Source organism: Aquarana catesbeiana, linkage group LG10 (assembly GCF_042186555.1).
Source record: "Aquarana catesbeiana isolate 2022-GZ linkage group LG10, ASM4218655v1, whole genome shotgun sequence".
NCBI classification, from domain to species: Eukaryota; Metazoa; Chordata; class Amphibia; order Anura; family Ranidae; genus Aquarana; species Aquarana catesbeiana.
Window position 1 is genome coordinate 187,299,661 of NC_133333.1, and position 27,376 is coordinate 187,327,036.

The following is a 27,376-nucleotide window of genomic DNA, read 5'->3' on the forward strand; positions in this document are numbered from 1 at the left end:
TAGTGTTGATTGGCCCTGTGCTGATTACATGCACCCTTCCAGAAAAAAAAAAACTCTAGCAATACACAATAAACTGAGCTTGTGCAGAGTGCCCCCAAGGCTATGTACTATCAGGAGATGGATTGGGGACATTGAAAGAAGGGGAGGGTCAGAGAAGACAGAATAAAACAGCATTTTTACATAATGCGGAAGATTAACCCCTTAGGTTCCACAGTGAGTGTAACAAGCATGCTTTACTGCATATATGATTGTGCTTTTGTGGGTTTAGTAACACTTTAAAACCTCTTCCCTCTCCTAACATTTATGCTTACTATGTGTATGTGAATTAATTACTGCGCCGCCTATGAAAATGAGCTGCCAACACAACAATAAGACTAATTGTGAAAAGTCTATGTGAACGAATGTGTAGCGCTAGAAATTAATAAAACCTGGGAATGATTCCAGGAAGGTGAATGTACACTCCTAAACAGTAACAATGAATCAAAATGAAAGTGCAAACTTGTGCATGACAGGAAAACAAATATGGGCAAAAAGAATAATTTTAATGACACATTAATGTACAACTGGTGCAGAATAAATGCATACAAGTGAAATACTAAATAAAGTGCACATATATGTGGTAGTGTTTAGAACACACAGACAGACAGTATTCAATCCACGTTGAAAATATCAAAAAGATTCACGATATAATAGAAAGTGATAAGTCCACAGGGATAAGGGATCAAACAAATGACACAATGTGACAAAATAATCCGTCCACAAAGATAAAGTTTCAACAAGTGATAACGATGTGGTGGTAAGTCCATATGCATGGGACATCAAAGTAAAATCACAATAGGATCTTAGATGAAATGTTGATGCATTTGCAAATGCTGCTGAACATTCAAAAAATTTAACAACACCCAGGGTTGTGCCTCCACCATCTAGGGCAGTGATTCTCAACCAGGGTTCCTCCAGAGGTTGCTAGGGGTTCCTTCAGCATTGAGCAATTTCTGCCTCTCAGATAAGTTCCCACTGACACCATTGATCTTTTTAGCTATCTGTAAGGAGGTAATTCTTCCCAATGACTACAAGTATAAGGACCATTCTTCCCACTGACCATCACACTAATGTATCATGAGTTGTAGATTTCTAATTTTTAGCAGGGGTTCCCTGAGCCCGGAGAACTATTTCAAGGGTTCCTCTGTGTTGAAAAGGTTGAGAAAGGTTGGTCTAGGGGGTAAGGGGGATTTGGTACTCTTACCCTGAGTAATGGATAAAAATATTTTTTGATCTATGCCATGTGGAGGCTTTTTTTCTCTCTTTTTCTCTTTATCCATTACCGTTCCCACTATTACCTGGAGGGTGGTGAGTGATTGCTGGCATTCTTGATTCCTACATCCGCCGATCGTCAGAAAAAGGACTGGAGTGTGTCTCCATTGAAGTCCTCTGGGGAGATTGCCGTTTGCAACCCCAGAGTGCATCCATGCTTGTATGATTCACCGCCACTGGCGTGTGGATCCACAACTCAGGGTAAGAGTACCAAATCCCTCTTCCCTCTAGACAGTGGAGGCACAACCCTGGGTGTTGTTGAATTTTTTGAATGTCTGATCACCAGCATTTGCAAATGCATCAACATTTCATCTAAGATCCTATTGTGATTTTACTTTGATGTCCCATGCATATGGACTTACCACCACATCGTTATCACTTGTTGACACTTCATCTTTGTGGACTGATTATATTGTCAGTAGGGATGAGCTTCGAGTTCGAGTCGAACTCATGTTCGACACGAACATCGGCTGTTCGCCAGTTCGCCAAACAGCGAACAATTTGGGATGTTCGCGGCAAATTTGAAAGCCGCAGAACACCCTTTAAAAGTCTAGGGAATAAATCAAAAGTGCTAATTTTAAAGGCATATATGCATGGTATTGTCATAAAAAGTGTTTGGGGACCTGGGTCCTGCCCCAGGGGCATGGATCAATGCAAAAAAAAGTTTTAAAAATGGCCGTTTTTTCGGGAGCAGTGCTTTTTAATAATGCTTAAAGTGAAACAATAAATATTCTTTTAAACCTGGGGGGTGTCTATAGTATTCCTGTAAAGGGGCGCATGTTTCCCGTGTTTAGAACAGTTTGACAGCAAAATGACATTTCAAAGGAAAAAAAGTCATTTAAAACTACTCGCGGCTATTAATGAATTGTTGGTCCGACATCACACATATTGCGGTCGGACATTGATCAGACATTCTGACAACAAAATCCTAGGATTTTTTTCCGACGGATGTTGGCTCAAACTTGTCTTGCATACACACGGTCACACAAAGTTGTCGGAAAATCCAATCATTCTGAACGTGGTGACGTAAAACATGTACGTCGGGACTATAAATGGGGCAGTAGCCAATAGCTTTCATCTCTTTATTTATTCTGAGCATGCGTGGCACTTTGTGCGTTGGATTTGTGTACACACGATCGGAAATTCCGACAACGGATTTTGTTGTCGGAAAATTTTATAGTCTGCTCTCAAACTTTGTGTGTCGGAAAATCAGATGGAAAATGTGTGATGGAGCCTACACATGGTCGGAATTTCTGACAACAAGGTCCTATCACACATTTTACGTCGGAAAATCTGACCGTGTGTATGGGGCATAACAGTTCATTGATAAAAACGGCATGGGATTTCCCACAGGGGAACCCCGAACCAAAATTAAAAAAAAATGGCGTGGGGGTCCCCTAAATTCCATACCAGGCCCTTCAGGTCTGGTATGGATATTAAGGGGAACCCCGCACCAAAATTAAAAAAAAAATGGTGTGGGGGTCCCCGTCAAAATCCATACCAGACCCTTTAGATCTGGTATGGATTTTAAGGGGAACCCCGCGCCAAAATTAAAAAAATAAATTAATAAAAAGCGTGCGGTCCCCCTAAAAATCCATACCAGACCCTTATCTGAGCATTCATCCTGGCAGGCCACAGGAAAAGAGGGGGGGACGAGAGAGCACCCCCCCTCCTGAACCGTACCAGGCCACATGCCCTCAATATTATATGCTATTCTAGCTCTTCTATTCTTCCATATGAAGGATAGGAGCGGCCCGAGAACGAAGAAGGGAAGAAGATGCAGCAGAGGAAGATGCCGGACGAGAACACCGGAGCAAGAAGCAGAGGATCAGAGGAAGAAGACGGAGGAAGAAACCGAAGGAAGATAGAAGAAAGAAGATTTAAGAAAGAAGATAGAAGAAAGAAGATGGAAAAGAAGAAGACTTCAAATAAAGGAATTGTCAAAAACTATCTCTTGTCATTTTTGACACTTTTTTTGTGAAATGGTAGGGGTACTTTTGTACCCTCTTACCATTTCACACAGGGGGGTCCGGGATCTGGGGGTCCCCTTGTTAAATTAGGGGACTTCCAGATTCCGATAAGCCACCCGTCCGCAGACCCCCACAACCACCGGCCAAGGGTTGTGGGGATGAGGCCCTTGTCTCCATCAACATGGGGACAAGGTGCTTTGGGGGGGAACCCAAAACACCCTCCCAATGTTGAGGGCATGTGGCCTGGTACGGTTCAGGAGGGGGGGCGCCCTCTCGTCCCACCATCTTTTCCAGCCGCCTGCCAGGTTGCGTGCTTGGATAAGGGTCTGGTATGGATTTTTAGGGGGACCCCACGCCATTTTTTAAAAAACTTTTGGCGCGGGGTTCCCCTTAATATCCATACCAGACCTCTAAGGGCCCCCACACCATTTTTTTTTAAATTTTGGTTCGGGGGCTCCCCTGTGGGGAAATCCTATGCCGTTTTTATCAATAAACTGTTATGTGTATTGTCGGATCAACAATTCATTAATAGCCGCGAGTAGTTTTGAATGACTTTTTTTTCCTTTGAAATGTCATTTTGCTGTCAGACTGTTCTAAACACGGGAAATATGCGCCCCTTTACAGGCATACTATAGACACCCCCTGGGTACGAAATTTAAAGGAATATTACACTTTTATTGTTTCATTTTAAGCATTATTAAAATCACTGCTCCTGAAAAAACGGCCGTTTTTAAAACTTTTTTTGCATTGATACATGTCCCCTGGGGCAGGACCCAGGTCCCCAAACACTTTTTATGACAATAATTTGCATATAAGCCTTTAAAATTAGCACTTTTGATTATTCATGTTCGAGTCCCATAGACTTTAACGGTGTTAACATGTGCGAACAAATTTTTTGCCTGTTCGCATGTTCTGGTGTGAACCGAACAGGGGGGTGTTCGGCTCATCCCTGATTGTCACATTGGGGGTTATTTACGAAAGGCAAATCCACTTTGCACTACTAGTGCAAACTACAAGTTCAAAGTGCACTTGAAATTGCACTTTGAAGTGCAGTCGCTGTAAATCTGAGGGGAAGATCTGAAATGAGGGGAAGCTCTGCTGATTTTATTATACAATTATGTGCAAGCTAAAATGCTGTTTATTTTCCTTGCATGTCCCCCTCAGATCTACAGCGACTGCACTTCCAAATGCACTTGTAGTGCAAAGTTGATTTGCCTTTCGTAAATATCCCCCATGTGTCATTTGTTTGATCCCTTATCCCTGTGGACTTATCACTTTCTATTATATTGTGATTCCTTTTGATATTTCCTACGTGGATTGAATACTATCTGTTTGTGTGTTCTAAACACTACCACATATATGTGCACTTTATTTAGCATTTCATTTGTATGCATTCATTTTGTACCAGTTGTACGTTAATGTGTCATTAAGATTATTCTTTTTGCCGATATTTGTTTTCCTTTCATGTACAGGTTTGCACTCTAATTTTGATTTATTTACTGTTTACGAGTGTACATTCACCTTCCTGGAATCATTCCCAAGTTTTATTAATTTCTAGCATTACACATTATTATTATTATACAGGATTTATATAGTGCCAACAGTTTATGCAGCGCTTTACAATATAAAAGGGAGACAATACAGTTATAATACAATAAAATACAAGAGGATTAAGAGGGCCCTGCTCAGAAGAGCTTACAATCTAATAGGGTGAGGCAGGTGGTACAAAAGGTTGTAACTGTGGGGAATGAGCTGGTGGAAGTGGTAGGAGATTAGTTGGAGACGTGATAGGCTTTCCTGAAGAGATGAGTTTTCAGGGATAGATGCAGGTAGCGAGTTCCAGAGGATGGGAGAGGCTCTGGAGAAATCCTGGAGACGAGCATGGGAGGAGGAGATGAGAGAGCTTGAAAGCAGGAGGTCTGGAGAAGAGCGGAGAGGTCGATTTGGGTGATATTTGGAGACAAGATTAGTGATGTAGCTCGGGGCAGAGTTGTGAATGGCTTTGTATGTTGTGGTTAGTATTTTGAATTTAATTCGCTGGGTGATTGGGAGCCAGTGTAGGGATTGGAGTAGAGGGTTGGCAGACACTGAGCGGTTGGTAAGGTGGATAAGTCTGGCAGCAGCATTCATGATAGACTGAAGAGGGGATAGCCTATGGAGAGGTAAGTCAATGAGAAGGGAGTTGCAATAGTCAAGGCAAGAGATAACAAGGGAGTGAATGAGGAGCTTGGTAGTTTCATTTGTTAAAAAGGGGCGAATTTTAGAGATGTTATGGAGGTGAATTCTACAAACTTTTGACAACGATTGGATTTGAGGCTGAAATGACAAGTCAGAGTCTAGGATAACACCTAGTACCCTGGCGTGAGGGGAGGGACTGATGGTTGCATTGTTGATTTTGATGGAAAAGTCATGGAGGGGGGCACGCGCGCGGGGGGGGGGAATATTAATAGCTCAGTTTTAGAAAGATTTAGTTTAAGGAAGTGGTGCGACATCCATGCTGATATGTCAGTTAGTAAGTTAGTAATGCGAGAGGAGACTGAAGCAGTGAGGTGAGGAGTAGACAGATAGATTTGGGTGTCATCAGCGTATAAGTGGTATTGGAAGCCGTGGGCAGTTATTATGTGACCAAGGGAGGAGGTGTAGACAGAGAAGAGAAGGGGTCCAAGAACCGAGCCTTGGGGGACCCCCACAGAAAGGGGCAATGGAGAGGAGGAGACAGAGTTGTAGGTGACACTGAAGGAGCGCTGTGATAAATAGGCAGAGAACTAGGATAGAGCAGAATCTCGGAGGCCAAGGGAATGTAGTTTATTGAGAAGGAGTGGGTGGTCAACAGTATCAAAGGCCGCAGAGAGGTCAAGTAGTAGGAGTATGGAGTACTGGCTGTTGGTTTTAGCAGTTAGTAAATCGTTAGTGAGTTTTAGTAAGGCAGTTTCCGTGAAGTGCTGCGAGCGAAAGCCAGACTGTAAGGGGTCAAGAAGGTTATTTTCATTGAGGTAGGACCTAAGACAGTTGTAGACTAAGCGTTCTAGAAGTTTAGAGGTGAATGGGAGCAACGAGATGGGTCTTAAGTTGTTCAGGTTGGTAGGGTCCAGTGAGGGCCTTTTAAGAATGGGAGTGATCTGCGCATGTTTTAGAGGGGAGGGGAAGATGCCACTAGAGAGGGAGAGATTGAAGATGTGAGTGAGGGAGCATAGGATAGAAGAAGAGGGTGACCGTAGTAGTTGTGAGGGAACAGGATCCAAGGGACAATTGGTTAGGTGGGCATCCGTGAAAATTTTTTAAACCTCTTCAGTAGTAGCCAATTCAAAAGAGGAGAGTGTTGAATGTGCTGCTAAGCAAGGTATGTTGGGTGAGGAAGACGTACGCACAGTGGAGATGTCCTCACGAATTGCATCGATCTTGTCTTTGAAGTGATTGGCAATCTCTTGGGCAGTGAGTGAGTTAGTGGGTAGAGGGTTTGGGGGAAGAAGCAGAGAGTTAAAGGTTAAGAAGTGCCGATGGGGACTGGATGACAAGGAATTAATAAGAGAGACAAAGTAGGCTTGTTTGGCAGCATGGAGGCATGAATTGTATTTTAGAAGGGCAGATTTATATAGGGTGAAGTCTTGCAGGCATTTGGTTTTACGCCACAGTCGTTCAAGAGCACGGCAATGTCTCTTGAGATTTCTAGTGTTGTCAGTTTGCCAGGGTTGTAACGGTCGGGGCCTGATTCTGCGTGTGCTTAGAGGAGCAAGTGCATCTAGTGATGATGAGAGCGAACTGTTGTAGACAGAGGTGGCCAGGTCAGGACAGGACAGGAAGAGATTATGTCATATAGGTGGTTAGTAGCAGAATAGAGAAGAGAAGGGTTAAAGTGGCGATTCACATCTATGCTTACTAACCTGTGTAAGAAAGATGTGTACACTTACCAATTTTTAGGCTGCTCCAGGTCCGGTCACATGATCTTCCCTGTGTCAGCCGAGGAGAAAGTGCTACGGCAACAGCTGGTGAAGCCTGGAGCACTGAAGCAATGGCTTCACCCATAGGTTTCAATGGCCTATCCATTGTCGCTGCTGCCTCCTTCCCCCTGCATTGCTGCTGACTGACACAGGGGAGCGGGATCATGTGACTGGACCTGGGTCACGGGCAGCACCCCCCCCGTTAGTCAGTCAGTCAGTAAGTCAAAGGCAGCACTTACCCCATCTCACGGGCGTCGGCGGCTTCTCTCCGGGCTGCGGGCGGTCTCGGTTCCCCAGCCTCTCCTCCTAGCACCAAATCAGATCGGATCTTCTTTAAGCCAATCAGTTGACGGATCTCATGACGCGCTTCCTGATTGGCCGGAAGAAGGAACAGTGTGAAAATAACGAATATTCATTCTCTATTGTCACACAGCTGGGTGGGTTCCTAATCACACCTTTAGTTGAAGCCTATTAGAGCAGTCTCTGGCTCTAATCACATGCTTCAAAAACACCACCCCACCATTGGAATCCATGTGTCCGGCGCCCTGTATGTAGATCGGGGGGCTGGACGCATAGATGGGGGGGTTGGGCGGCACCCGTGTTCCCCTAATGGATGGGCCCGCCACTGGCACGGGGGCACCTTTTGGACAGCAGTTTTTCCAGTTTGGCGGAAGGGGAGTGTTAGATGCCCCAGCAGATTTAGATACACTAACTAGTTGGAGCTGAGCTCCAGCTAATACTTAATAATCAGTTACAGCAACCATTTTTTTGGGGGGTCCTGGTTCCTCCCCCCAGCCTCTTGATATGGGGGCACTTAGGCAGGCTTGCTCCTGAGCCACGCTCCTATGAATGGACATTGTCAATTCACACAGAGTGTGGCTCTGCCCTGCCCCTCGCTCTCTCCTCATTGGCTTACTGGCTGTGATTAACAGCAGCAGAAGCTAATAGCTCCCACTGCTGTGTGAGCCAATGAGGAGAGAGAGACCCAGGAAAGCCGCTGCTCTAATGCACATCGCTGGATGGAGATGGGGCTCAGGTAAGTGTAAGGGGGTTGCGTCCAGAAGGTTTTTACCTTAATGCAAAGAATGTATTAAGGTAAAAAACCTTCTGCCTTTTGAACCACTTTAAAGTGTTACTAAACCCACAACAGTAAAATCAGTCTGCGTATGCAGTAAAGCATGCTTGTTATACTCACTGTGGAAGGGGTTAATCCTCTGCATTGTGTAAAAAGGCTTTTTGATCCAGTCTTCTCTCATCCTCCTCTTCTTCCAGTATTTCCAACTCATCTCCAGATATTATTGAGGGAAGGGGACAAGCTGCACATGCTTAATTTGATGTGTATTGCTAAAACGTTTTTTCTGTCTTTGGAGGGTGCATGTGATCAGCACAGGGCCAATCAGTACTGTCCAGACAGAGAGTCGGGGGTCCTGCAGCCTCATAGTACAGTCAGGGTACTTCTACAAACTTTAACCAGACACTGATAGGAGTCACAGAACTGCTATATAATACTGATGAGAAAGGGTATTTAGCAGTTTATATTTACTAAAATAATTGCATTTCCATGTTCTGTGGGAGACCGCATATAGTAAATGCAGGCTCCTGAGTTTAGTAATACTTTACGTAATTTTACTAGCTTTGGTGGTTAAATATATCAGGTATAGAATCTATATGTCACATCACTCGCAATTTAAAAATGCCTAAATATATCAGTTATAGGATCTGAACTGTATATATCATCTTCTGCAGTTTAAAAACAACTTAAATATATCGGTTATAGAATCTGTTGTGGTTTTCCTGTTGCTAGTGAAATGTGCTTGGAGGTATATTGAAGGATTTTTGTTTGGTTGGATGTACAGCCTGCTGCCGGTAAAGCACGTCATAGACACACGTTGGGTTTTGGACATTTCTATCACTGAGCGTGGGATAAACACACATAATTATTTTAGCAATTTAAAGTGGAACTTCAGTCATTTTTTCATCTTTCCATCTATTAAATCTTCAGCCCTTGTTTTAACTTTGGATAGTAAAACATTTTTTTTCTACCAATAAATACCTTATACAGCCCACTTCCTGTTTCTTGTCTGGTCATTTGCCTAGGCTTATGACATCATGCACAGCTCTCTCTCTGTCACACGTGAGAGTTTGCTAGGAAGGAAGGGGGAGTCATAAGAGGGTCAATGAAAGCTTCAGGGCTGCAGAGCTGCAGGTATGCCTCTGTGTGTCTGTGTAAATCCAGGAAGTGAACAGGCAGCAGCTTCAGCTGCCCACAGTTAAAATGGCTGCAGCCAGACTTAGTGGAGGGAGATTTCTGCAGCATATTTGGCAAGTACAGAATCACAGTATATATAAAATAATATGCAAAGTGGTTGGAGGGAAGCTTCAGAATGGCAAAGATGTTTTTATTACAAACTATGTGAGCAGACTGCAGTTCTTCTTTAATGTAAAAATCTATTTCATACAATGTGTTTTTTTTTACCTAAAGAGGGTGGATCAGGAGGTGTCTGCAAAGATCCTATTTGATCCTTATATAACTGTCAAGATTTTGTGACTGTTGTCTCAAAACCATAGGCGTGCGCAGGGGGTGCCTGGGCAAACCCTAATCACTCTGTGTGGTGCCGATTCCCCCTACTGCTCAGGCTTTCCCCCATGTCGCGCCCCCTCATGTTTCAGGATGGAGAGTGGGGAAGGGGCCAATCAATATGTCATTTACCGGTCCCTCCCTTTTCTAAATGAACACAATGAACACACTCTCACTGTGTTCAATCATAATTGAAGCATAGTAAACAGTGTTTACTATGCTTCAGTTTGTGAATGACCAGGAAGCCACTCCGCACATGGCATTTCCCATTCATTCACTGTCCAGTATAACTGAGGCTGCAGAGAAAATCATATTTGTTTGAGCTTTGGGGTGCACACCCTAATGCACTATGGGAAGACTAAGAGCCCAGTAAAAAAAGGAAGGTGAGAAGAAACATAGATGGAGATTAAAGTGATTCTAAAGGGAAAGTTTTTTTCAATAATAATAAATGTCATTCTTACCTGTTCTGTGCAGCACCAATCCTCTTCTTCTGGGTTTAGCCACCAACACTTTCTGGCTCCCATCCCCCTCTCCGAGTGCCCCCGTAGGCTTTGATTTACAACAGGAGGAGCAAATGGCTTCCATTGCTGCCTTGATCTCCAGTGAGGAGGGAGAGAGCCAAGAGAGCTGCTAGTCTTTGGCACACCACTGGATTGGGATCTGTGCTCAGGTAAGTGTAAGGAATCTGCTGCACACAGGTTTTTTTTACCTTAATTCAGAGAATACATTTAGAACCACTTTAAAAAAGAAAAATCAAATGTAACCTGGAGAGCCAATTTTACATTTTTTTTATTGAAATGTTTTATTTTCAATCATTGCAGATGCATGCAAGGTACTGTAGAATTAGATCAGTTCTGACCTAATCTAATATGACTGCTTACAAACTATCCCAATGACATCAAAGACACGGATACTCACAAAATTCAATCTTGGCTATCTCCTGAATAATTGGGCATTGCCCCATGAAACATGTAGAGATTACAGCCTATATGAATTGAAAAATATATGTTCCAGCAATAATGTGATATGTTGTATATACAGTTGAAAAAGTATTCACACCCCTTGAAATTTTCCACATTTTGTTATGTTACAACCATAAATGTATTTTATTGAGATTGTATTGAATAGACCAACACAAAACTGGCACATAATTGTGAAGTGGAAGGAAAATGATAAAGGGTTTTCCACACTTTTTACAAATAAATATGTGAAAAGTGTGGCGTGCATTTGTATTCCACCCCCCTGAGTCAATACTTTTGTAGAACCACCTTTTGCTGCAATTACAGCTGCAAGTCTTTTTGGGGATGTCTCTACCAGCTTTGCACATCTAGAGAGTGAAATTTTTGCCCATTCTTCTTTGCAAAATAGCTCAAGCTCTGTCAGATTGGATGGAGAGCGTCTGTGAACAGCAATTTTCAGGTCTTGCCACAGATTCTCAATTGGATTCAGGTCTGGACTTTGTCTGGGTCATTCTAACACATGAATATGCTTTGATCTAAACCATTCCATTGTAGCTTTGGCTGTATGTTTAGGGTCGTTGTTCTGCTGGAAGGTGAACCTCCTCCTCAGTCACAAGTCTTTTTGTAGACTAAGATTTTCTTCTAAGATTGCCCTGTATTTGGCTCCATCCACCTTCTTATCAACTCTGACCAGCTTCCCTGTCCTTGCTGAAGAAAAGCATCCCCACAACATGATGCTGCCACCACCATGTTTGACAGTGAGGATGGTGTGTTCAGGGTGATGTGCAGTGTTAGTTTTTCCGCCACACATGGTGTTTTGCTTTTGTCTCATCGGACCAGAGCACCTTCTTCCACATGTTTGCTGTGTCCCCCACATGGCTTCTCGCCAACTGCAAACGGAACTTTTTATGGCTTTCTTTCAACAATGGCTTTCTTCTTGCCACTCTTCCATAAAGGCCAGATTTGTGGAGCGTACGGCTAAGGCTGGATTCACACCTATGCATTTTTAGTGCTTTTTGCATTTTGCAGATTTGCACTACAGAATGTGTTCCATAGAAAATGATGTTAAATGGACTGTAGTGTAAATCTGCAAAATGCAAAAAGCGCTAAAACTGCATAGGTGTGAATCCATCCGAATAGTTGTCATGTGGACAGATTCTCCGACCTGAGCTGTGGATCTCTGTAGCTCCTCCAGAGTTACTATGCCTCTCTGATTAATGCTCTCCTTGCTTGGCCTGTCAGTTTAGGTGGACGGCCATGTCTTGGTAGGTTTGCAGTTGTGCCATACTCTTTCCATTTTCGGATGATGGATTGAACAGTGCTCTGTGAGATGTTCAAAGCTTGGGATATTTTTTAATAACCTAATCCTGCTTTAAAATTCTCCACAGCTTTATGCCTGACCTGTCTGGTGTGTTCCTTGGCCTTCATGATGGGTTGTGAGGCATAGTGGGTGCAAGGTGGACAAAGTTATTGGGTGCCAGACCCTTCTTGGATGTAAAAGAAGTTTTATTTCTCATAACAGTAATTTTTATATTTTTGGGGGGAAAGAGGGTTAGGGCCAGGACACCCTTCAGTAGTTGCAAATTCAATTGGCAGACTCCGAGACTTCAATAGGAGGACAGCCATGTAGGAAAAGGCCCCAGCAAGGTGCCACGTTTGCACATGCAGGAATGCTTTCTCCTGTGGCAACAGTCTTTAACAGTTTCTAACTCAAACGTAACAGTTCCTTCAGCTTTATATATATGTGTGCGTGTGTGTGTATGTATGTATGTGTATATATTTATATATATATGTAGCGCTGGTAGATTTATGATCTACCATCTGATAGGTAAATTTAGTAAATTGCTCGTTAAGGGAAGTTAGATTTGCCTCTGTTCCAGCTTGGCTGACGTTGCGTGTGTTTCCATACTGAGCCGGTGGGTGTCGTTGTTACTATTGGCTAGTGTTGGAAAGGCAACGTGTCAAAGCGTATGGGTGCTCTTCTGTTCCGGAGACAACTCGGTGGAGGTGGTCCTCCGAGTTGGATTCTGGGAGAGGGTATTTATGGGACAGACGCCATGTTTTAGGATCATTTTACAGTCACCTGCTGGCCCTCCTGGCCGACAGGTATGCGTTAGAGTGCTACCTCGTGGTCCCCCGTTCCGGAGGCGCGTGGGTGGGCGCAGAAGCTTGTCTGGGGCCTACCACAGCAGCCGAGGAATGGTCCTGAGCTGTCTATCCAGAGTGAAGAAGCTGGACAACCGGGGAGATCCCAGGGGAGGACCCGTCATGGAAGGATCATGCAGAGTGCTGGTCTGGAGAGGGGCCTGGTGACTCGGTTGGAGGACGTATCCTAAAGTAACTTTACTGCATAGTGCTGCCGGGTTTGGCTTAAAGGTTCAAGCACTGTGTCTGACATTCACCGCAAAACCAATACGTCCTGTGGCAGAGGATCGTACGGGTTCATCTCAAGCAAGTCTGTGGCAGAGACTTTTGTTCGTGCTACGTACTGGCTGCTAGGCAAGTGAGAGAGGCCTATCCAGGCGAGCAAAAAGTGTGTCCACAAGGGGAGCGCATTCTACTGCAATATTCAACTCTAAAAGACATTTGTCAACAATCCTACAGAAAGGTATTTGAGCTTCCCTGCAGTTTCCCTTCTGCCTCTTTCCTGCTACTTCCTTCGTTAATTGTTCAATAAAGCATTGAAAACGTACTCAAGTGTTGGTGCTTATATCGTCCAGACGTAAACTCAACGGAACCCTAGACCCGGTGCTGGTGAAACAGAGGGAAGGAGAGTGAAGGTAACAAGCCCGCTTAAATCAGCAGCTCCACCGAGAGTTATTGCTATATATATATATATATATATATATATATATATATATATATATATAGCAATAACTCTCGGCGGTTTTGCATAGCACAGTTTATATTTTATATATATATATATATATATATATATATATATATATATATATATATATATATAATATAAACTGTGCTATGCAAAAGGACTCCAGCTCCTTTATCTGCTCTCCTCAAGGACAGACTCTAATGAACTCTTTCTTTCTCACTCCCCAAAACGTCTCTCTTTTCAGTTAGGAATCAGCTGTTCACCTTTTCACTTTCACGATCTCCACACCACCCAATGTGTATTGCACTCCAATGGAGTGGAGAAATATCTAAGGAGTGAGGTTGTATAAATTCTGGAGATCAACTCCCTATCTGTGAGATACACATTGGGTGGAGTGGAGATCATGAAAGTGAGAAGGTGAACAGCTGATTCCTAACTGAAAGGAGAGACGTTTTTGGGAGTGAGAAATAAATAGTTCATTAGCGTCTACCTGACTCATCCTTGAGGTGAGCAGATAAAGGAGCTGGTGGTGGTGTTTACATATAAGGGACCTTTTGCAAAGCACGGTGATAGAAGGTTAACACTGAAGTACAACTATGGCTTTTTTCTTATGGATTTTTCATGTACAATTTGTTTATCACTGTAGTAGTGCTGCATTGCATGTATATGTGTGCTCTTGGGTATATATATATATATATATATATAATATGAAGCAAATCCCTTGAGCTCCTCCAATGCTTGCGGTGATATCTCCCTCAAGCATCACCCACGCTTCCCTGCTGGGTCCCTAGCTTGGCACTCCAGATACTTCTCAAGCTTCACCCCTGCTGACCGGCTCGGTCCCTGGCTTGACTCACAAGGCTGCTCTGCAAGCATCACCTCCGTTGGTTAGGTCCCTGACTTGATCACCACCTAAAGTTTCCTGATTCTCCACTGTGCCCATTCGGTGAGAATGCTGCTCCGGTACTTGCTTCAGTTACTCACTGTGGTCCCTGGTAATAAGGTGGTTGGTCCCTTTGTGGTGACAGCTTCCCTTCTACCTTCGACCACTGGCAGGATTTCCGGCGGGCAGAACCGTCACTTCTGGTTGGACTGCAAGCCACAGTCCCAACCATGCGCTGCTCTCTTACTTCTGGATAGGCCCTCACGCAGCCTAGCAGCCAGATGCCCCTGGGAAAGGCCCAATCTCTGGCCTAGCAGCCCGGGGCACACGACACACATCTACCCAGACAGCAATCCAGGTGGCACAGAACATAGATCACCTGACTCCACCCAAATATATAGGCTCTCCCAGCAGGCCAAGGGGTTCAAGAAAACCCCTGCCCATTGGCCGAGATACCCCATTTACCCATAACCTAATCTTAAGTTGTCCTTCTCATATCTAGTGCCTGGCCACCTAGTGATAGAAGAGAAAAGTACAACCAGGCCAAGCTTAGGGAGAAATCAGTGGATCTCTAACAATTTACCAGGGTAACTACTCCTGGCAAGTAAATTTGTGAAGAGCATTCCTGACCAAACCCCAAGGTGCTACATATTTATTTGTAAAACATTTTGAAAACTATTTATCATTTTTCTTCCACTTCACAATTATGTGCCACTTTGTGTTGGTCTATCAGATAAAATCCCAATAAAGTACATTTATGTTTTTGGTTGTAACATGACAAAATGTGGAAAGTTTCAAGGGGAATAAATAATTTTTCAAGGCACTTTCAAGGCATTTTTTATGCCTGATTTGTTAATATCGATGATACAACCAACAATTGAATTGTATGTGTTTTCTATGTACTTTGTAATGCATTTTGGACGTTTTTAATATCTTGTTTAATCATTTTATTCAGCACCACTCTTAAAAGTCCCATGGGCATAAACTCTTTTGACTTTTCCTGTATATTGGGGACTGAATGCTGCTGTGGTTTGAGCTTAGGCGGCCCTTTCTCTTTTTTATGACATCAAAGACTACGTCACTTGGGATTTCCCATACATGCACATTCAGGGTACACAGGGGTTGATTTACCAAAGGCATAGAGACTATTTCCTTAGCAAAATAAATGTTTACCGAGTATAGATAATACGATATGACTGTGTTACCTTCAATTAACTGATTGTCTGCTATCAAAATTAGTTTGTGAAAAGTAAAAAGCATCTCTCTCCTTTGAAACGTATATGCCCCGATCAAAACTAGCAGTGTCAGTATGCATAAATTATCTTGCAAGTTTGACAGTGGGGTCTGAGACGTATGAAATTAATTGGAAGTAAACTTCCAACATTAAATTTTACCTATAGGTAGTGTAAATATCTTCTAAATGTGCATCGTTTAGGATATATTTACTGTACATGCAGCTGGTGACATCACCGACGTAAGCGTTCTGAAGGAACAGCCACCCATGCCGTTTCTTCAGAGCCCTGTGGCGTGAATGGCGGCTCCTGCGCGCATGTGCGGGAGTGAGGTCATTTCTGCTCTGGCCAGTCACAGAACCGGAGTCCGCAAACCCAGAAGCAAGACGGGTGAAGATGAAAGTGGCCTTCAGAGATGACATTGCATCGCTGGAATGCTTCATTTTCAGATAAGTTTCACATAATGTGCTAGTATCCGATGCATACCAGCACATTATGGCTTTACCTTGTAAGTAACCAAAAAGAAAAAAAAAAGCCCAGCGTTTTACAACCGCTTTAACATTCTCACGAAATAGCATAGTATGCAATATATTTTTTAAGTCATCACACACAAAGTGGTTATCAAAGTTCATTTAGAAGGACAATAACATGCTAAAATGTATGTAAAGGCAAAACTTCCCTTTTTTTAGTTTTGGATATAATAGGCAAGGAATAAACCACCGTTGTGATATTCTTTGCAGTTTATTCTAGTGACGCAACAAAAAGTAAGGGGAAATCTTCTTAGAGTGAGAGGGATTGCCTTTTTAGACAGCTGTCACTGGAGCAAGTGTTCCTATCAGGAGACTTACCCTCACCTCTTGTTCTGATGGCAACTTCAAATTATGGGTTTCTCTTAACTTTCTCGTGATAATGGTTACCAGGACAAATAGAGGGGTAAATCCCCAAAAGAGACACAGGCATAAATAAAAACTTAACGGAAGGTCTTATCCTTCCACACTCTATCTAAACTAATTTAAAGATTTACTTTTTTAATTTTTCAGGTGGATTGGCCAAGCTAAGTCTACGGCCAGGCAGATGTGTGTCTGATGGAGGCTGATCAGAATGGACACAGCTGGCGTTAAAGGGCCCTCAAACTTTTCACTGCCAGTGATGCACAGCAGCAGCGCTTCCGTGGCACCCACCCCCCAGCCAAATTCGAAAGCTCTGCTGTCCCACTTATGGGCCTAGAAACACCATGGTGGGTGTGTCTGGATAGATGGAAGGGAAACCAGTAAACATCAGTTCTCTGATCTCCCCTATCTAGACTGAACACTGAAGAAACATCTGTCACTTCCATTTCTGGCTGTCACTTTCTTTAGTCATTGCAGCCAAGGAAGAAGTTAGTGGATTGCAATCTGTGCTCCATTAGCTTCAGTGGAAGGCAGGTAAGATATCAGGGGTCAAATAGACTCCGGATGTGTCATTAAAGAGAACTGTCTATACTATGCTTGAGTTACTGTTGCATTAATATCATGTGTAACATAAAAATTTGGAACTACCGCTATTCTATTCTCCAGGGTAATTGCTTTTATATAAAATGTTTGAGTTTTACCAAATCTTCTTGCCTAAAAATATTTTTTTGAATGCGTGACAGTAAAAGAATTATAACCCTGCCAGGGGTGCTTACAGTGATGGCATTTTATTCAAATGGGTTACAATGCTGCCACTGCTCATAGACTGTCTGACCACTGTCATTTTTGATGGGCAGCTTGGTCTGTGTTGAGGTGTATGGGAAAAATACAAAAAGTTATGTGAAATAAAAAAAAGGAATTCATAAAGTAAATACTAAAATTACAAGTATTAACAATAATCAGAATATATTTTTTGTAGGGTCCTTTGAAACACTTTTCAATTGTCTTTGCATATTTCAGAAACACATCAAGTCTACTGGGTTGATCTTTTCAAATGTATGTCCTCTTAGGGCCCTTTCACACTGGGGCGGTTTGCAGGTGCTATTGCGCTAATAATAGCGCCTGCAAACCAACCCGAAAGTGCCGCTGCTTTGTCTCCAGTGTGAAAGCCCCGAGGGCTTTCACACTGGAGCGGTGCGCTAGCAGGACAGGAAAAAAGTCCTGCTAGCAGCATCTTCGGAGCGGTGAAGGAGCGGAGTATATACCGCTCCTGCCCATTGAAATCAATTGGACAGCGAGGCTATACCACCGGCAAAGCGCCTCTGCAGAGGTGGTTTTTAACTCTTTCTCATCTGCTAGCGGGGGGTAAAACTGCCCTGCTAGCGGCCGAATACCGACGACAACACCCCAGTGTGAAAGGGCCCTTAATCTACTACTTAATTAATTAAAAAGATATAAAAAGAAAATGAACAAAAAGTGTGACTGTTGCCAAAAGAAGCGACCATTTTAATTAATCAACTCCAATGATCACTGGTTACAAATGAGTGAAATTTTTTAAAAAAAGTAAATAAAGAAAACTTTTTAAATGAATGCAGCATTTTTTTTGTATTTTAAAAACACACTTTACATGGTGGAATAAAATGATACTCACAATTTTCACATTTTCGGCAGCATATCAGTCTTTCTGTGGTATAGACTGGGTGCTGACCCTCTCTGCATACCTCCATCACCACTGTAGCAATCCCATTGATAAGTGTCATGCACCATGCTCCAAAAAACAACTCACTTAGTCTCATCATTGTTCCTGTTGTCTGAGGTGGCTGAGATGGTGTTTATGAAGCTGAAAGGTTCTTCATAAAATCTTTTTCTTCTTTTGCGCAATGAAACAAGTGCATCTGATGTTCAGCACACATCTTTATAGCTATGTGGGAGCTTCCTGATTGTGGTCATGACGTCTGCTGCACTCTTCAGACATTTGAAATGTCTTTAAGCCCTTTGTTGGGCTTGTTCCATATTCAACGTAAGAAGTTGTGGTGATATTTAAGTGCTGTGACTGATAGCTGGACAGATTTCCATTTATAGAAGTCCTCCCACTGTAAGTTAAATTCTGAATAGTTTGTCTAGGCTACTGCTCTTCCACTTTGCCTATAACAATTTGGCAACCTAAACTTTTTTTATTATTGATTTTAGTTTGGATAGACTAGGAAACTGTTAATACAATGGTCAAGTATTACCCTAGATTCACATCTATGCGGCCAGCCGCTGCATCTTAACAACTGATGAGTCATCAGCTGAATGTAAAAAAAGAATTGCCGGCAAAAAAAAAAAAAAATATAAGGCCCTTTGAGTCTGGCATAGTTTTTTAGGGGAACCCCACGGCAAAATTTAAAAAAAAATTGGCGTGGGGTCCCCCCAAAATTCATACCAGACCTTTATCCGAGCATGCAGCCTGGCAGGTCAGGAAAGAGAGGGGACGAGTGAGTCCCCCCCCCTCTGAACCATTACAAGCCACATGCCCTCAATATGTGGGTGCTTTGGGGCAGGGGGGCTCTGCCCCCCAAAACACCTTGTCCCCAAGTTGATGGGGACAAGGGCCTCTTCCCCACAACCCTGGCCGGTGGTTGTGGGTGTCTGCGTACAGGGGACTTATTGGAACAAGGGATCCTGCCCCCCCATGTGAATGAGTATAGGGTACATAGTACCCCTACCCATTCACCCAAAATGTGTAAAAAAAAGTGAGTAAAGACACATCACGAGTTAAGTCCTTTATTAAAAAATAAAAAAACAATGTCCCCCAGTGTATATCCATTACCAATCATGACACCTGTCGCCACCACCAACCCGAAAAAAACAAAAAGAAAAAACAAAAAAAAGCTCTGCTCGCACAGAAGGCTCCGGCCATCTGCCTGCTCCGCCGCGTGACAGTTTTTAAATAGCTATGGGGCGGGCCACCCAGCGACATCACCTGGCGGCACCTCCCCCTGTGACATCGGCAGCCCAGCATGCACTGGTCAATGACGTCACAGGGGGTGGTGCCATCAGGTCATGTTGCCGGGTGACCCCGCCCCTTGGCTATTTAAGAACTGTCACACGGCAGAGCAGTTAGACGACGAGAGCCTTTGGCGCAACCAGAGCTTTTTTCAGGTGGGCGGTGGCAGCATGATTGACGATGGATCTACACCAGGGGACATTGTTTTTTTTATTTTTTAACAAAGAACTTGCCAAAACTTGTGTTGTGTCTTTACTTACTTTTTACACTTTTTTGGTGAATGGGTAGGGGTACTATGTAACCCATACTTATTCACATGGGGGGTTGGTTGGATCTGGGGGCCCCCTTGTTAAAGGTGGCTTCGAAATTCCAATAAGCCCCCCGCCCGCAGACCCCAACAACTATCGGCCAGGGTTGTGGGGAAGAGGCCAATCTTCCCATCAACATGGGGACAAGGTGCTTTGGGGGGCAGAGCACCCCCCATGTTGAGGGCATATGGCCTGGTATGGTTCAGGAGGGGGGGGGGGGGTGATTGCTCGTCCCCTCCCTTTCCCGACCTGCCAGGCTGCATGCTTATATAAGGGTCTAGTATGGATTTTGGGAGGACCCCGCGCCATTTTTTCCACTAAAGGTAATCTGACTGAGGTTTTAACTCCTCCCTATTTTACTGCTAAAAGTACTTTGTTGTAGTCTGTGAACACTTTGAAAAATGTTCTCACTGCTTATTGAGAAGTGACACCATTGTTGAGGTGACACCAATGTATTCCTTAAAAAAAGAAAAGACTGGTGTCATGAAGATCAGCTAAAATATATAAACTTTATTACTACTGATAAAAAACAGCCAAAAAAGCCAATGTGTTACCGCCATCAGGCATTCACTGGGCCATGATTAAGGCCTGGTGGCCGAAAAGCATTGGATTTTTATGGCTCTTTTTCATCAGTAATAGTAAAGTTTATATGTGTTGTACCAATATCAGTACAAATATCAATCTTTTCCTTTTGTTGATTGCACAAGTGGAACTTCTGCTCATTTGTCTCCCCCTCTGGTACCACAATTGGCACCTTTCGGGGGAGGGGGGACAGGATACCTGTCTTTGAAAGGTATCCTATTCCCACTTCCAGGAGTCTGGGCCACGGCCCGTTACATCACCACGGGGCTTCCTCCTTCTCCTCTCCCTGTCGCCGGGCCAGTAGGAAAGAGGAGAAGGGCCTCGCTCATGCGCAGTAGGGTTCCTGGCATGAAGACGTAAAGCTACACTGCTGGGTACCCTTACCTGCAATGGTAGCGGCACCACCCGACAGCTGATGGAAACATGAGCTGCGGTGCCGACATCACTGGACTCCAGGACAGGTAAGTGTCCTATTGTTAAAAGCCAGCAGCTGCAGTATGTGTAGCTGCTGTTTATTGTTTTGGTTTTTTTGGGTCGGAACACCACTTTAATTACATGGAGGTAGTAGTTCAGATGCACCTGTTCCAACAGTATTCCTTAACTTTTATTAAAAAAAAGGTGTTACCTTCCAAGCTGGGCTCTCCGGCATTGTTGCAAGTTTTTGCATGTTAACCTTTACAAGCTTTTTTGGCTGTCAGAAGCCTATCCTGTCGCTACCCTGAGCTGTTTACCCTTCCCTAGACTAATACTAGCTGGGAAACCCCCCAGACCAAAAAGGGACACTGTTGCTTTTAATAATGAAGTGGCACATGTACACTTGCACACAAACCAGTCTCCTAATAGGTTATAATCAAATGAGCTTTGCTCTCATACACGTCAGAATAGCCCAAGTATATTGCAGTGTACAAATATAAAGTTTCAGTGAATCAGAGAAGCATCTGACAGCTATCTCTGATTCCCACACAGGAGTGCTCACACCGGAGTGACAGTAATATAACAAACCATGAGCTACACAGTGCAGTAACACTTGCCTATTGTCCCTTTTCAACTCGGAAGGATGGAAAGATGGAAACAGCACAAAATCAGTCTGCAGCACCTCCTGGCTTGCAGAGCATGTCGCTGTTCACACTCTCTCTTCACTTCCTGTAAGACATAAACATATATAGCCTTGAGGGGTCTCCTGACCCTTAAGCAGGGGCAGGAAACAACCTCTTAACAGGAAGAATCTGTTTGTAATAAGAACTCTATGGTAGGTACCAGGCATACATGTGAACAACCTCACAGACAGTGTACAAAAGAACACTTCCTTACACACTCCCCCTGGTGAAACCTTTACGTCCTGTCAAAGACAACATAACTTATATATGCAACAGCCCAACAAAGAAACAAATTGCCGATCCTCTCTCCATTACAATGGTTTTCTGAGGGAGAAGGCAAGTTAGTAAATCATTCCAGGTTAAGCCATACTGGTAACATATTGACCAAATTAGAAACTGCTCCTACCCAGGCATGATACAAGTGAGGCTGAGTAATGAATCTGGGATCCGCCAAACTATCATAAGTCAAGATGGGTGGGGGATGCCTAGCTCGTTCTCCTCTTTGGACTTCTTTCTGAGGTAAAGCTGTGTTCCCAGGCCCTGAACTAGGACTTTGAGACATGGGAAAGGATTCTACTGGTTGTGAGTCAGAACTAGGCCCCTAACTGGGGCATAAAGTCTAGAGACCCAGGATCTAGCATCTCCTGGGACGGAGAAGAAGTGTCAGTGCTGGCAGCATCAGGGGTCACATTCCACTCACGCTCACTGACATCAGGAAGATCAGATGAGGCATTTGCCTGAATAGGAGGCAGGTCAATCACTGGAGTGTCATCTGTGATTTCCTCATCACTGACTTGGGGAATGGGCAGTAAATGATTGCGATGCCAAGCTTTGATTCGTCCTTCTGGCCCCTTTATCTTGTATACAGGGATCCCAGGTAACTGATCCACCACTGTGAAGATTTCTTTCCTCCATCTGTCAGCTAATTTATGCTTTCCCATTGCACAGAGGTTTCGTAGTAGTACTCTATCACCTATATTCAAGTCTCTGTATCTCACCCGAAGATCAAATCTTCATTTGTTTCCTTCATTAATTTTGGCCACATTTTCTTCAGCAAAGGGTTGCAGACTTAAGGATACCTTTCAATCTAGCCACATACTGGTAGTGGCTTTGGTGATTGATCCCATCAGTGTAGACCCCTAGTAGAAGGTCAATTGGTAATCTGGGCTCTCTTCCAAACATTAACCACTACCCACCCGGCCACTGTACATAAACGGCCGGGTGGTCCTTTCCTCGTTCTGAGTGGACGTTCCAGAACATCCTCAGAACGAGTGCTCAATCCTGTGATTGTTGTGATCACAGGATTCAGCCGAGTAGAGATTAGGATATGGCCGCTGTGATTGGCCCTCCCGATCACGTGACGGCTGTGTCCAATCACAGCCATCACAATGTAAACTGAGACGTGTGCCTCTGACAGTTCTCCCCGCCAAACTCAGTGCGGGGGGGGGGAGTAGCAGGGGGAATCTGCAGCTCTGTGACAGCTCTCTGTGTAAGGATGATTTTATACAGAGAGCTGTCGCAGATCCCCCCCAAAAACAGCACACTCATGTCAGTGTCCCCATAAAACATCTGTCACAGTGCACAAAACATCTGTCTGTCCCCCATCACCACCGGTGGCCGATCAACATCTATCATTGCTACCAATGATATAACTTTCACACAGACCAAATAATATACACCGATTTGGGTTATTTTTACCAAAACAATGTAGCAGTATAATTTTTGGTAAAAAATTTATATAGAGAAATTACTGATTTGCTATATTTTATAACAGAAACTAAGAAAAATTTTCGGTCTTTTTTCATTTGTAGCAGAAAAAATAAAAACACCAGTGGTGATCAAATGCCACCAAAAGAAATTCTTTATTTGTGTGAAAAATTGATAAAAATTTCATTTGCATACAGTGTTGCATGACTGCGCAATTCTCATTCAAAGTGTTATGCCCCGTACACACGGTCGGATTTTCCGATGGACAATGTCCGATCGGAGTGTGTTGTCGGAAATTCCGACCGTGTGTGGGCGCCATCGGACATTTTCCATCGGATTTTCCGACACACAAAGTTGGACAGCAGGAGATAAAATTTTCCGACAACAAAATCCGATCGCGTCAATTCCGACCGTGTGTGGCCTGTTCCGACGCACAAAGTGCCACGCATGCTCAGAAGAAATTCTTTTTGTATGAAAAAGGGACATAGTTTTAGTATTGTTTTCATCAATCACACACAATTTTCACCTCCTGACTGCTGCAAATTGAATGTTAACAAATATAACAGACTATCCTTCTGAGCCCAGCATTTTGCATTCTTGTCCCAATTTTGGGTGCCCACTACTGTGTATTGCTATGTAAAACACTTTCAAGCAGCAATTAGTGATCAATAATAACATCTAGTAAACATCATTTATTTATTGCCCAGAAATCTGTAGAAGAATGCTATACCTGACTCCAGCTGGGCTCCTCCACTTCTTCCTGGCTGGAAGGCCCAGGTTGGACATCGGAAGCCTCAGCTGGGATGGAAGGAAGAGTGGAAGGAAGAGTGGAGAGGGATTCCCTGACTTCAGTGTGGTCTGACAGAAATCGCAGTCTCTCATAGTACCACAGCCTGGGGACATAAACGTCATCTGCTGCAGCTCCGGACCTCTGGGAATCTGTGACCTTCTTGCGCTCCCTAAGATAAGTGCTCCTCAGGCCACCAATTTTAGCTTTTAAATAAGGGATGGTTGCTGTGGGGACCACCGGCTTCACCAACTCCAGCAGTTTCTCCAGCGCTGCCTGCCTCTTCTGTTTGTGATTATAGTGGGGGTGTCTGACCTGCCACAGACAGGGCAGCTCTCTGTACTTGTCAATAAACAGGGGCAGGAAATTGTGGTCGTTGAACCCATCCATTTTCTCTGCAAGACACAACACAAGACAAACCCTAATGTCAGGCCAAACTCCCCTAATCTTGTTACAATATAGGCTTCCATTTCGAAGCAGTATAGGCCCAAGTTTAGATCCTACCTTCGTTAGCACGATCGGCGTCTCCGATGCTCCTTCCTCCGCTCACAGATCGTACGTAAGACGCGCGCGTTACGATTTATACACACTGCGCATGCGTATAACTCCGCCCGCCCCTGACGTTCTTTCTATTCTATTCCCCGCCCCTTTTTGTTCGGCGCAGTGGAGGAAGAGCACATGGCGGATAGACAGCAGGATCGTGCTAATTGTAGCAATGAGGAGGAGGAGGAGGAGGAAAGGCTGGAGCCTGAAACGTCCCGATCCAGAAGGAGATTAAAGGACTCAAATATGTCCTTTGGGGAGATGTTGGAAATGGTGGACATCCTGAAGAAGGCCGACTATGATGGAAAATATGGGCCTTACCCCAACCCCAATGTCCGAAAGGCCAAGATCATGGCGAAAGTGGTCAGGAGTCTGCACCGGAAATTCGGGGTACGACGATCGAAAGATCAGCTCAGGAAGCGGTGGTCGGACCTGAAATTACGAGAACATGAGCAGTACAGAAAGATCCGGAGAGTGCTGCAAAAAAGTAAGTAGTTGTGCTGTGTTCCTATTGTTCTTGTGTTTATTACGTTCGTGCTGCTCCATGTGCTTTTAGGAACTGTTGTACAGTTTAAAATGGCAACTTTCATGTTCATGGGCACATTATTCGTTCGGATCACACATTTTTTTTTAGGACTATAAAATACCATTGTTTAGCCCATATGCATTTGGCCACCATTTTGAGGCCCTATACTTGTCTTCAAAGAATTGGGTTGTGTAGATGGCTTTGTTACTAGAATGAAATGCAAATTAGATTCTGTGTAAGGAGAGGACACTGAGCAGCTGTTTTCACATCTGGACACTGGAGCACTAGTGTGGGACACAAGAACACCATTTTTATTAGGGGGCCACACAGGTGCTCCAGTGTATACTATAGGGGGGGATACATCTGTGAAGCTTTTACCAAACAGGTAAAGTATTGCAGCTTGACAAAGGGCACTAAAAAAGCTACATCTTGGAACTCGGCTAAAATAGACAATTGTACCCCACTTCCAAGCAATATTTCATCTTTATAGTTCTGACCTCAAATATCTGTGTGCTAATTATACCATTTTTGTTTTACATAGGGGAGAAAAGACTCGGAGGACACCCCTCATCCGAGGAGACCACAGCCCCCCCCCCCTCTGGAAGAAGGGGAAATCCACCCAACACAAGATGAGCAGGAGGAAGAAGACGTGGTGGAACTAGTCACCACAACAGGTGAGTGTCTGCGACCACAGGCTCAGATAAGAGATGGATGGCGGCATTTTTTTTAGACCTAATTTATTTTGGGTTTCCTTTCTTTTTAGGTGATCGTGATGTTGTGGATCCAGATCCTTTCACATCCGAAAGTGCCCAGATCGTGATCGGGGGGGGTCATGGGGTGTAATTTACAATTGGAAAACATCAAGCAAAACATCAATGATGTTATTCCAAAATATAAAAACATCATTGATGTTTTGGGGCGAGTTTAAAGCCCCTCAAAATCACTTTCTTCTTTTGTGTGCTACAATGTGCGAAATGTTTTTGTGATTTTTCCCAAAGCCAAATTTGGAGGATGCACACAGTGTGCCAACATGTGCTATCTGCCATCACGGGAGATCAATGGACGCGTTTTGGGGGTGCAACCCCTTCCTCAATAATAAAGTAACGGTGAGGAAGGGCTTTCTCCCCAAAAACACGTCCCTTCATCCCCCCTGATGGCAGATAGCACATGTTGACATTGGGAAATTTGTGTGCATCTTCCAAATTTGGCTTTTCCAGGGGTGATTTCCCCCCATCTGAACGCAATATCAAACACAGTTCCTAAATACTCATGTCTGATATTGCCTTCCAGTTCTACCAAATGTGAACTTTGTAAGATCAAGATTTGTGTCTTTCTTGTGGGTTTTACACAGGCCTGTTTTCTATAAAATGCACATTTTGATTTTGGATAATGACACCACAAAAATTGGTATACAACAAACATGTTGGTTTGTCAGAAAAACCTTTGGTAAATGCACATGTGATTGTGCAGGTATTAAAAAGATTGTTCATCAAGAATGTGTGGATTATTGTCTCAACGCTACAACACTTTTGGGGTGATGTAATTGTTGTTTGATGAGAAAATGGGGGTAATTTCCTAAGGGCAAATCCACTTTGCACTACAAGTGCAGTTTCAGTGCAGTTGCAAGTGCACTTGTAGTGAAAAGTGTCTTTGCATTTAGTAAATAACAGCCAACAGTGCTTTGTATAAGGTTACACAATCACGACATTTTCTGCACTCCACACATTTCTGTCAGGGTCAGCTAAAACAAACACAAGCAGTAAATGTCCACAAAGAAGAGCCTGGGGGGAGATGCCTGTCGAGAACTTGAGGTCCTGCAGACTTCTCCCTGTTGCCAAATACCGCAGGGTAGCGACCAACCTCTGCTCCGGAGTGATGGCTTGCCTCATGCAGGTATCCTGCCTGCTGATATAGGGGGTCAGCGAAGCCAACAAACGGTGAAATACGGGGTCAGTCATCCTGAGAAAATTCCTGAAATCACCAGGATTATTCTCACGGATCTCACGGAGCAAAGGCATATGACAGAACTGGTCACGCTGAAGCAACCAATTCTTGGTCCATGAACTCCTCCTCGCCCTGTTCATGGACTGGACTTGTGTCAAGGTCAGGACCCCAACACCAAGCCCCCGCACAGCACGAACTGTACGAGGAGTACGCATACGAAACATGGCTAGAAAACGGTCGGCTGCTCAGAATGAAGTAACAGAACGCACTGAAGAACAGCAAGGCCTGTGAAGAGCGACCTG

General features: G+C 43.9%; 1 protein-coding gene across 2 annotated transcripts in view; it reads right to left on the minus strand.

Moving 5' to 3' along the window:
* Positions 1-18,630, minus strand: part of LOC141111081 (uncharacterized) — a 59,576-nt gene extending 40,946 nt beyond the window's left edge. The window contains exon 1 of one of the 2 annotated variants that reach the window (XM_073603074.1): positions 18,243-18,630. In XM_073603074.1, coding sequence (XP_073459175.1) covers positions 18,243-18,390 — 148 coding nt within the window. In that variant the 5' untranslated portion in view covers positions 18,391-18,630. The remainder of the gene's footprint in view (positions 1-18,242) is intronic. The other variant, XM_073603073.1, reaches the window with a different exon arrangement.
* Between the last annotated feature and the right edge of the window lie 8,746 nt (positions 18,631-27,376).